Source organism: Salvelinus fontinalis, chromosome 14 (assembly GCF_029448725.1).
Source record: "Salvelinus fontinalis isolate EN_2023a chromosome 14, ASM2944872v1, whole genome shotgun sequence".
Classification (NCBI taxonomy): Eukaryota; Metazoa; Chordata; class Actinopteri; order Salmoniformes; family Salmonidae; genus Salvelinus; species Salvelinus fontinalis.
The window spans coordinates 5,584,384-5,596,571 of record NC_074678.1 but is presented as its reverse complement, the minus strand read 5'-3'; the positions used below and the strand labels follow the sequence as shown (position 1 = coordinate 5,596,571).

The following is a 12,188-nucleotide window of genomic DNA, read 5'->3' as shown; positions in this document are numbered from 1 at the left end:
AGTCTAGTTGGTGTGTGAACTGCTTCCTGTCTTCCCAGTAGTCTAGTTGGTGTGTGAACTGCTTCCTGTCTTCCCAGTAGTCTAGTTGGTGTGTGAACTGCTTCCTGTCTTCCCTGTAGTCTAGTTGGTGTGTGAACTGTTTCCTGTCTTCCCTGTAGTCTAGTTGGTGTGTGAACTGTTTCCTGTCTCCCCTGTAGTCTACTTGGTGTGAACTGCTCCCTGTCTTCCCAGTAGTCTAGTTGGTGTGTGAACTGTTTCCTGTCTCCCCTGTAGTCTACTTGGTGTGTGAACTGCTTCCTGTCTCCCCTGTAGTCTAGTTGGTGTGTGAACTGTTTCCTGTCTCCCCTGTAGTCTAGTTGGTGTGTGAACTGCTTCCTGTCTTCCCTGTAGTCTACTTGGTGTGTGAACTGTTTCCTGTCTCCCCTGTAGTCTAGTTGGTGTGTGAACTGCTTCCTGTCTCCCCTGTAGTCTACTTGGTGTGTGAACTGCTTCCTGTCTTCCCTGTAGTCTAGTTGGTGTGTGAACTGCTTCCTGTCTTCCCTGTAGTCTAGTTGGTGTGTGAACTGCTTCCTGTCTTCCCTGTAGTCTACTTGGTGTGTGAACTGCTTCCTGTCTTCCCTGTAGTCTAGTTGGTGTGAACTGCTTCCTGTCTTCCCTGTAGTCTAGTTGGTGTGTGAACTGCTTCCTGTCTTCCCTGTAGTCTACTTGGTGTGTGAACTGCTTCCTGTCTTCCCTGTAGTCTACTTGGTGTGTGAACTGCTTCCTGTCTTCCCAGTAGTCTAGTTGGTGTGTGAACTGCTTCCTGTCTTCCCAGTAGTCTAGTTGGTGTGTGAACTGCTTCCTGTCTCCCCTGTAGTCTACTTGGTGTGTGAACTGCTTCCTGTCTCCCCTGTAGTCTACTTGGTTTGTGAACTGCTTCCTGTCTCCCCTGTAGTCTAGTTGGTGTGTGAACTGCTTCCTGTCTTCCCATTAGCCTACTTGGTGTGTGAACTGCTTCCTGTCTCCCCTGTAGTCTAGTTGGTGTGTGAACTGCTTCCTGTCTTCCCTGTAGTCTAGTTGGTGTGTGAACTGCTTCCTGTCTCCCCTGTAGTCTACTTGGTGTGTGAACTGCTTCCTGTCTTCCCTGTAGTCTACTTGGTGTGTGAACTGCTTCCTGTCTTCCCAGTAGTCTAGTTGGTGTGTGAACTGCTTCCTGTCTCCCCTGTAGTCTACTTGGTGTGTGAACTGCTTCCTGTCTTCCCTGTAGTCTACTTGGTGTGTGAACTGCTTCCTGTCTTCCCAGTAGTCTAGTTGGTGTGTGAACTGCTTCCTGTCTCCCCTGTAGTCTAGTTGGTGTGTGAACTGCTTCCTGTCTCCCCTGTAGTCTATTTGGTGTGTGAACTGCTTCCTGTCTTCCCTGTAGTCTAGTTGGTGTGTGAACTGCTTCCTGTCTCCCCTGTAGTCTACTTGGTGTGTGAACTGCTTCCTGTCTTCCCTGTAGTCTACTTGGTGTGTGAACTGCTTCCTGTCTCCCCTGTAGTCTATTTGGTGTGTGAACTGCTTCCTGTCTCCCCTGTAGTCTACTTGGTGTGTGAACTGCTTCCTGTCTCCCATTAGTCTACTTGGTGTGTGAACTGCTTCCTGTCTCCCATTAGTCTACTTGGTGTGTGAACTGCTTCCTGTCTTCCCAGTAGTCTAGTTGGTGTGTGAACTGCTTCCTGTCTTCCCTGTAGTCTACTTGGTGTGTGAACTGCTTCCTGTCTCCCCTGTAGTCTACTTGGTGTGTGAACTGTTTCCTGTCTCCCCTGTAGTCTACTTGGTGTGTGAACTGCTTCCTGTCTTCCCTGGAGTCTAGTTGGTTTGTGAACTGCTTCCTGTCTCCCCTGTAGTCTACTTGGTGTGTGAACTGCTTCCTGTCTTCCCAGCAGTCTCCTTGGTTTGTGAACTGCTTCCTGTCTCCCCTGTAGTCTAGTTGGTGTGTGAACTGCTTCCTGTCTTCCCAGCAGCCTACTTGGTGTCTTACGGAGCGATGGATCACCCCAGAGGACACTGCTACTCCAGCTGCTCTCTCTTCATCCGACTACGTTTTCTCTCATAGTCCGAGAGCATCTGGTCGTCGTGGTGACGGCACAGGACTACTAATGTTTCCTATGTGGAGATTTTCTTTTCTCCCTCTCTCACCTGTCCATCTCCTCACTCACCTGTCCATCTCCTCATTTCAATTCCATGTGGTCACTATCGCTTGTCCATTCAAGCTTAACATTGTTGTAATCTATCTTCCATCAGGTGCCCTTGGAGAGTTCCTCAATGAGCTTGACACCTCGAAAAGCTCATTTCCTGACGATGGCTCATCGTACTGAGTGGCTTCAACCTCCTGACATCTGCCTTCCATTAATTTCTTTCCCCTCCTTGACTTCACCCTTTCCCAGTCCCCTCCCACTCACAAGGTAGGCAATACGCTTGTGTATGGTGTTACCTGCTGTTTCCTTAGGGCCTCTGCTTCCCTCTCGATGTCCAGTCTAGTCTGGGACAGTTTCAGCCTCTCTCTCAGCTCCTCTATCCCATCCTCCATCTGTTCCACCTGCCTCTTCTTCTGCCGCTCTGAGGAGAGGACAACAGACAGCAGTGATCTGTCTCTCTGAGGAGAGGACAAGAGACAGCAGTGATCTGTCTCTCTGGGGAGAGGACAAGAGACAGCTGTGATCTGTCTCTCTGAGGAGAGGACAAGAGACAGCAGTGATCTGCCTCTCTGAGGAGAAGACAAGAGACAGCAGTGATCTGCCTCTCTGGGGAGAGGACAAGAGACAGCAGTGATCTGTCTCTCTGGGGAGAGGACAAGAGACAGCAGTGATCTGCCTCTCTGAGGAGAGGACAAGAGACAGCAGTGATCTGCCTCTCTGAGGAGAGGACAAGAGACAGCAGTGATCTGTCTCTCTGAGGAGAGGACAAGAGACAGCAGTGATCTGCCTCTCTGAGGAGAGGACAAGAGACAGCAGTGATCTGTCTCTCTGAGGAGAGGACAAGAGACAGCAGTGATCTGTCTCTCTGAGGAGAGGACAAGAGACAGCAGTGATCTGTCTCTCTGAGGAGAGGACAAGAGACAGCAGTGATCTGTCTCTCTGGGGAGAGGACAAGAGACAGCTGTGATCTGTCTCTCTGAGGAGAGGACAAGAGACAGCAGTGATCTGCCTCTCTGAGGAGAAGACAAGAGACAGCAGTGATCTGCCTCTCTGGGGAGAGGACAAGAGACAGCAGTGATCTGTCTCTCTGGGGAGAGGACAAGAGACAGCAGTGATCTGCCTATCTGAGGAGAAGACAAGAGACAGCAGTGATCTGCCTCTCTGAGGAGAGGACAACAGACAGCAGTGATCTGCCTCTCTGAGGAGAAGACAAGAGACAGCAGTGATCTGCCTCTCTGAGGAGAGGACAAGAGACAGCAGTGATCTGCCTCTCTGAGGAGAGGACAAGAGACAGCAGTGATCTGTCTCTCTGAGGAGAGGACAAGAGACAGCAGTGATCTGTCTCTCTGAGGAGAGGACAAGAGACAGCAGTGATCTGTCTCTCTGAGGAGAGGACAAGAGACAGCAGTGATCTGTCTCTCTGAGGAGAGGACAAGAGACAGCAGTGATCTGTCTCTCTGAGGAGAGGACAACAGACAGCAGTGATCTGTCTCTCTGAGGAGAGGACAACAGACAGCAGTGATCTCCCTCTCTGAGGAGAGGACAACAGACAGCAGTGATCTGTCTCTCTGAGGAGAGGACAAGAGACAGCAGTGATCTGTCTCTCTGAGGAGAGGACAAGAGACAGCAGTGATCTGCCTCTCTGGGGAGAGGACAACAGACAGCAGTGATCTGTCTCTCTGAGGAGAGGACAAGAGACAGCAGTGATCTGTCTCTCTGGGGAGAGGACAACAGACAGCAGTGATCTGTCTCTCTGGGGAGAGGACAACAGACAGCAGTGATCTGTCTCTCTGAGGAGAGGACAACAGACAGCAGTGATCTGTCTCTCTGGGGAGAGGACAACAGACAGCAGTGATCTGTCTCTCTGGGGAGAGGACAAGAGACAGCAGTGATCTGCCTCTCTGAGGAGAGGACAAGAGACAGCAGTGATCTGTCTCTCTGAGGAGAGGACAAGAGACAGCAGTGATCTGTCTCTCTGGGGAGAGGACAAGAGACAGCAGTGATCTGTCTCTCTGGGGAGAGGACAAGAGACAGCAGTGATCTGCCTCTCTGGGGAGAGGACAAGAGACAGCAGTGATCTGCCTCTCTGGGGAGAGGACAAGAGACAGCAGTAATCTGTCTCTCTGAGGAGAGGACAAGAGACAGCAGTGATCTGTCTCTCTGAGGAGAGGACAAGAGACAGCAGTGATCTGCCTCTCTGAGGAGAGGACAAGAGACAGCAGTGATCTGTCGCTCTGAGGAGAGGACAAGAGACAGCAGTAATCTGTCTCTCTGAGGAGAGGACAAGAGACAGCAGTGATCTGTCTCTCTGAGGAGAGGACAAGAGACAGCAGTGATCTGTCTCTCTGAGGAGAGGACAAGAGACAGCAGTGATCTGTCTCTCTGAGGAGAGGACAACAGACAGCAGTGATCTGTCTCTCTGAGGAGAGGACAACAGACAGCAGTGATCTGTCTCTCTGGGGAGAGGACAAGAGACAGCAGTGATCTGTCTCTCTGAGGAGAGGACAACAGACAGCAGTGATCTGTCTCTCTGAGGAGAGGACAACAGACAGCAGTGATCTGTCTCTCTGAGGAGAGGACAAGAGACAGCAGTGATCTGTCTCTCTGAGGAGAGGACAACAGACAGCAGTGATCTGTCTCTCTGAGGAGAGGACAACAGACAGCAGTGATCTGTCTCTCTGGGGAGAGGACAAGAGACAGCAGTGATCTGCCTCTCTGAGGAGAGGACAAGAGACAGCAGTGATCTGTCTCTCTGAGGAGAGGACAAGAGACAGCAGTGATCTGTCTCTCTGAGGAATGGACAAGAGACAGCAGTGATCTGCCTCTCTGAGGAGAGGACAAGAGACAGCAGTGATCTGTCTCTCTGAGGAGAGGACAAGAGACAGCAGTGATCTGTCTCTCTGAGGAGAGGACAAGAGACAGCAGTGATCTGTCTCTCTGAGGAATGGACAACAGACAGCAGTGATCTGCCTCTCTGAGGAGAGGACAAGAGACAGCAGTGATCTGTCTCTCTGAGGAGAGGACAAGAGACAGCAGTGATCTGTCTCTCTGAGGAGAGGACAAGAGACAGCAGTGATCTGCCTCTCTGAGGAGAGGACAACAGACAGCAGTGATCTGTCTCTCTGAGGAGAGGACAAGAGACAGCAGTGATCTGTCTCTCTGGGGAGAGGACAACAGACAGCAGTGATCTGCCTCTCTGGGGAGAGGACAAGAGACAGCAGTGATCTGCCTCTCTGAGGAGAGGACAACAGACAGCAGTGATCTGTCTCTCTGGGGAGAGGACAAGAGACAGCAGTGATCTGCCTCTCTGAGGAGAGGACAAGAGACAGCAGTGATCTGTCTCTCTGAGGAGAGGACAAGAGACAGCAGTGATCTGTCTCTCTGAGGAGAGGACAAGAGACAGCAGTGATCTGCCTCTCTGAGGAGAGGACAAGAGACAGCAGTGATCTGTCTCTCTGAGGAGAGGACAAGAGACAGCAGTGATCTGTCTCTCTGAGGAGAGGACAAGAGACAGCAGTGATCTGTCTCTCTGAGGAATGGACAACAGACAGCAGTGATCTGCCTCTCTGAGGAGAGGACAAGAGACAGCAGTGATCTGTCTCTCTGAGGAGAGGACAAGAGACAGCAGTGATCTGTCTCTCTGAGGAGAGGACAAGAGACAGCAGTGATCTGCCTCTCTGAGGAGAGGACAACAGACAGCAGTGATCTGTCTCTCTGAGGAGAGGACAAGAGACAGCAGTGATCTGTCTCTCTGGGGAGAGGACAACAGACAGCAGTGATCTGCCTCTCTGGGGAGAGGACAAGAGACAGCAGTGATCTGCCTCTCTGAGGAGAGGACAACAGACAGCAGTGATCTGTCTCTCTGGGGAGAGGACAACAGACAGCAGTGATCTGTCTCTCTGGGGAGAGGACAACAGACAGCAGTGATCTGTCTCTCTGAGGAGAAGACAAGAGACAGTAGGGAATGCAACCACTCAGTGACTATTAGAGCACGATGTAGGTAGGCAACATGAGGTCGAAGGTTAAATTCCTGTATGGGGCATATGTGCCATTTTCAAATGGTCACAGTTCTATAAGTCACTTTGGATAAAAGAGTGAAGTGGCTCATAAATGGAACATATCATTATTGAAAAATGTACTCTAAAATCACATAACATAGTACTGTTCAAACCTCCTAACCAGAAAAACATGTTTTATAATGCATTGTGAGTTGAACGATAGCCTTTGTGTTGACTGACTACTTATAATAAATAGTAACTCGGGTACAGAAAAAAGTCTGAGGGCGTGTATTTATCAAACCAACCTGTGTCTGTCAGCTCTGGATGCCTGCGCTGTAGGTGGGCTTGTAAGTAGGAATAGTTGACGAAGGACTTCTCACAGCATTGGCACTGAAAAATATCATAGTTTGGTCAGGGTGGAGGGTACAGTACAGAGAGGGTCAGGGTGTTTACATTGAAGTCAGACGTTTACATAAACCTTCGCCAAATACATTTAAACTCAGTTTTTCACAATTCCTGACTTTTAATCCTAGAAAAAATTCCCTGTTTTAGGTCAGTTAGGATCACCACTTTATTTTAAGAACGTGAAATGTCAGAATAATAGTAGAGAGAATGATTTATTTCAGATTTTATTTCTTTCATCACATTCCCAGTGGGTCAGAAGTTTACATAAACTATATTAGTATTTGGTAGCATTGCCTTTAAATTGTTTATCTTGGGTCAAATGTTTCGGGTAGCCTTCTACAAGCTTCCCACAATAAGTTGGGTGAATTTTGGCCCATTCTTCCTGACAGAGCTGGTGTAACTGATTCAGGTTTGTAGGCTTCCTTGCTCGCACACACTTTTTCAGTTCTGCCCAAAAACTTTCTATAGGATTGAGGTCAGGGCTTTGTGATGGCCACTCCAATACCTTGACTTTGTTGTCCTTAAGCCATTTTGCCACAACTTTGGAAGTATGCTTGGGGTCATTGTCCATTTGGAAGACCCATTTGCGACCAAGCTTTAACTTCCTGACTGATGTCTTGAGATGTTGCTTCAATATAACCACATAATTTTCCTGCCTCATGATGCCATCTATTTTGTGAAGTGCACCAGTCCCTCCTGCGGCAAAGCACCCCTACAACATGATGCTGCCACACCCGTGCTTTACGGTTGGGATGATGTTCTTCGGCTTGCAAGCCTCCCCCTTTTTCCTCCAACATAATGATGGTCATTATGGCCAAACAGTTCCATTTTTGTTTCATCAGACCAGAGGACATTTCTCCAAAAAGTACGATCTTTGTTCCCATGTGCAGTTGCAAACCGTAGTCTGGCTTTTTTATGGCGGTTTTGGGAGCAGTGGCTTCTTCCTTGCTGAGCAGCCTTTCAGGTTATGTCGATATAGGACTCGTTTTACTGTGGATATAGATAATTTTGTACCGGTTTCCTCTAGCATCTCCACAAGGTCCTTTGCTGTTGTTCTGGGATTGATTTGCACTTGAAGCACCAAAGTACGATCATCTCTAGGAGACAGAATGCATCTCCTTCCTGAGCGGTATGATGGCTGCGTGGTCCCATGGTGTTCATATTGTACTATTGCGTACTATTGTTTGTACAGATGAACGTGGTACCTTCAGGCATTTGGAAATTGCTCCCAAGGATGAACCAGACTTGTGGAGGTCTACCATTATTTTTCTGAGGTCTTGGCTGATTTCTTTTGATTTTCCCATGATGTCAAGCAAAGAGGCACTGAGTTTGATGGTAAGCCTTGAAATACATCCACAGGTACACCTCGAATTGACTCAAATGATGTCAATTAGCCGATCAGAAGCTTCTAAAGCCATGACATCATTTTCTGGAATTTTCCAAGCTGTTTAAAGGCACAGTCAACTTAGTGTATGTAAACTTCTGATCCACTGGAATTGTGATACAGTGAATTATAAGTGAAATAATACGTCTGTAAACAATTTTTGGGAAAATGACTTGTGTCATTCACAAAGTAGATGTCCTGACCGACTTGCCAATACTATAGTTTGTTAACAAGACATTTGTGGAGTAGTTGAAAAACTAGTTTTAATGACTCCAACTAAGTATGTGTAAACTTCCGTATTCAACTGTAATAGTAATTAAATTATTGGTCAGGAGGACAAATGGGTTTAACGAAATTGTGAGCTCATCAAACTGACATTTACAAATACACTCACTTGATACTAAACCCAAGGTTCACAAGCCAATTTGAAAAAATAAATTCAAGACAGCATTAAAGCGCAGAAGTGAGTTGACACTTCTGGGGATGCGTAGAAATAAAATAATATAATTTGATGGTCCATCCGGATGTAAAAAGGACAACCGGGTGTGGTCCAAAGATAACGTTTACCTTGTGGTAGTTGTTGAAGCTAGCCTGCAGTAGAAGCTGCTGTGTGGCTAGCATCTTCTTCCTGAGTTTGCTCTCCTGTTTAGTGGCCTGTAGCTCAGAGTCCAGCCTGGCCCTCTCCTCTCCCTCTCTGTCTGCCTTAGAGAGGGCCCCCTGTAGACGGTCCTCCAGCCCAGACACCTGGGAGCTCAGGTAGTCCTGACAGTGCAGCAGGTACTCTGTGCTGAGCTGGGACATACGTAGGAGCTTGACAAGGGCCGGATCAGCAGGGCTACGGCAGTGGGGACACCTCTCACCTTCAGGGATGGAGTTGGTGTCAATTTTAAATCTAAACAGTTTGGTGCATTAAACCAATAAGCAATGAAGTTAAAAAAAAAATATTAAAAAAATGGGAGGTTCACACACAAAAATGGACAAAAGTCAGGACAGTTCCAATTGATGTCATTGCTTTTCAATTGACTGAAGTGAAATGGAATTGACCCCAGGACCAAGCCTGCTCTGTTACCTGTGACATCACAGAAGGTGACAGCAGATATGTACTCCTGCAGTACGACCACGTCCATCTCCCTGGCCACGTGATCCACATCCAGGGCAGAGAGGCGCCGCCAGTCCATGGATTCAGTTCGGGCTCGGAAACGTAGGGGGTGCAGGTGGCCAGGGCTCCAGGAGGAGGGGAAAGAGAGGAGGCTGGACACAGGAGGGTCACTGGGGGTTCTGAACTGGCCAGGCATGGTGGTGTAGGCTCTGGCAAGGGAAGGTAGTGGGCCTTGGAGGAGATGCTGCTGTGATAGAAAGAGAACCCTATTTACACTGAACAAAAATTAAACGCAACATGTAAAGTGTCGGTCCCATGTTTCATGAGCTGAAATAAAAAGACCCCAGCAATTTTCCATACGCATAAAAAGCAGATTTCTCAAATGTTGTGCAAAAATGTGTTAACATCCCCTGTTAGTGATAATTTCTCCTTTGCCAAGATAATCCATCCATCTGACAGGTGTTACATATCAAGAAGCTGATTAAACAGCATGATCATTACACAGGTGCACCTTGTGCTGGGGATAATAATAGTCACTCTAAAATGTGCAGTTTTGTCACACAACACAATGCCACAGATGTCTCAAGTTTTGTGGGAGCGTGCAACTGGAATGCTGACTGCAGGAATATCCACCAGAGCTGTTGCCAGAGAATGTAATGTTCATTTGACTATAATCCAATTTGTAAGTCGCTCTGGATAAGAGCGTCTGCTAAATGACTTAAATGTAAATGTAAATAAGCCGCCTCCATGGTCATTTACGAAAATTTGGCAGTACGTCCAACACGGCCTCACAACCGCAGACCATGTGTAACCGCACCAGCCCAGGAGCTCCACATCCGGCTTCTTCACCTTGGACTCAAACATTAACTGGTGTACTATAACTATTAACTTTCAATCTTGTTTCAATAAACACCTGGAGAAGAATGACTGCACATGGCACAGCACTGGTGTTAAGTGCAGCTTAATAGACTTGTCTCCTTGGGAGTTGATGATGTAAACAGATCAGCTCATAAGAATCCATTGTTCCAATGTAGCCTGGCCTTACAAAACAGACGTAACTAGCTACCTCAAAACACAAAACAGACGTAACTAGCTACCTCAAAACAGACGTAACTAGCTACCTCAAAACAGACGTAACTAGCTACCTCAAAACACAAAACAGACGTAACTAGCTACCTCAAAACAGACGTAACTAGCTACCTCAAAACAGACGTAACTAGCTACCTCAAAACAGACGTAACTAGCTACCTCAAAACAGACGTAACTAGCTACCTCAAAACACAAAACAGACGTAACTAGCTACCTCAAAACACAAAACAGACGTAACTAGCTACCTCAAAACAGACGTAACTAGCTACCTCAAAACAGACGTAACTAGCTACCTCAAAACACAAAACAGACGTAACTAGCTACCTCAAAACAGACGTAACTAGCTACCTCAAAACAGACGTAATTAGCTACCTCAAAACAGACGTAATTAGCTACCTCAAAACAGACGTAACTAGCTACCTCAAAACAGACGTAACTAGCTACCTCAAAACAGACGTAACTAGCTACCTCAAAACAGACGTAACTAGCTACCTCAAAACACAAACAAACAGGATCGTTGCTACATCCTTGTTGCTATCCTCTCAACCGGTGAGAGAACAACAGCTCACCGCCTTCCTTTCCAGAGGGATTTCACTGGTCGTGTGTGGCAGTTGATATGAGGGAGGCGCTAGCTAGCAACGCCAACGGTATTTTTGGGGGTGTATTTTTTTATTTGGATCCCCATTAGCTGTTGCAAAATCAGCAGCTACTCTTCCAAAACATGAAGCATAATACAGAACATCAATAGACAATAACAGCTCAAGGACAGCACTACATAGATGTTTTAAAAAGGCACATATAGTTTTGTGTGTCTGCATTGATATGTAGGCTACCTAGGTCAAATAGGGGAGAGGTGTGAGATGTTGCTTTATCTGGTTTTTGAAACCAGGTTTGCTGTTTATTTCAGCAATATGAGATGGAAGGAAGTTCCATTACAATAAGGGCGCTATATAATACTGTACGCTTTCTTGAATTTGTTCTGGATTTGGGGACTGTGAAAAGACCCCTGGGGGCATGACTGGTGGGATAAGTGTGTGTCAGAGCTATGTGTAAATTGACTATGCAAACAATTCGGGATTTTCAACACATTAATGTTTCTTATAAAAATAATTAGTTATGCAGTCAGCCTCTGGTATTCATAGTACTGGTATTCATAGTATTTATATTAGCCCTCTGACTACAATTAAGAGCAAAACGTCCCGCTGCTCTGTTCTGGGCCAGCTGCATCTTCAATAGGTCTTTCCTTGCAGCACTGGACCACACGACTGGACAATAATCAAGATTAGATTTGGGGTCGTGAGTTCAATTTCCCGCATGGATCACATACACACAACTATGATTGTGGCTAGCTAAACTCACGGGACTAAATGGCACGATACGTAACTAGCTTCCTAGATCTGACAGCAAATAGTTACCGGAAAATGCATCATCGCATATTGAAAGTTTCAAAGTTAGCAAGTTAGCTAGTTTGCTTACCTGTCCTTGGAGTAGCACTGTTTTGCTTTCTTGCTTGCTCCTGCGTTGTTCCTGCGAAGTGAATCTATTGCCAATTTTCTCAAATTTGCAATAGTTCACTAAAAGGTTACTAGAGGCACAACTTTACAAAAATTTAATTTGCACGAATAATGCATGTGGTGTTCGCTAGTTTGCACCAAAAACTGTTTGATGGCTGGAGGGCTGACCCCCCAGGTGCCTTCTACAGCGGAAGGTGCAGCAACGAGGCACGCTCCGACTGTTACCTAGGAAACGAAACGCCCTTTGGGCCATTGTCTTGCGTCAGATGGCGTCACTCCTACGTGACGCTCGTCCCTCGAACGATTTGGGATTATGGGTTTGATTTCAGTGCGTTCAAGACAACTGGGAACGAGGGATTAAACGAGCTCCAACTGGGAAAATATATTTAGAACAGTCATCCAGCTCGGAATTCCAACTCGGGTACTCAGGCCTCTTTCTAGAGCTCCGAATTTCCGACCCTTTCGAGTTTCCAGTTGTCTTGAAAGCACGATTATGCCGCGTTCAAGTACTAGTCGGAACTAGGAAACTCAGAAATGTTT

The 12,188-nt window shown here is 47.0% G+C and overlaps 1 protein-coding gene across 1 annotated transcript in view; it reads right to left on the bottom strand.

The window, feature by feature from the left end:
* Positions 1-11,866, bottom strand: part of dzip1l (DAZ interacting zinc finger protein 1-like) — a 31,677-nt gene extending 19,811 nt beyond the window's left edge. The window contains exons 1-5 of the mRNA XM_055943848.1: positions 11,611-11,866; positions 9,016-9,292; positions 8,514-8,806; positions 6,463-6,547; positions 2,456-2,580 (exon numbers count right to left, since the gene is read on the bottom strand). Of these exons, the coding sequence (XP_055799823.1) occupies positions 2,456-2,580; positions 6,463-6,547; positions 8,514-8,806; positions 9,016-9,241 (729 nt within the window). The 5' untranslated portion in view covers positions 9,242-9,292; positions 11,611-11,866. The remainder of the gene's footprint in view (positions 1-2,455; positions 2,581-6,462; positions 6,548-8,513; positions 8,807-9,015; positions 9,293-11,610) is intronic.
* Positions 11,867-12,188: the final 322 nt, after the last annotated feature.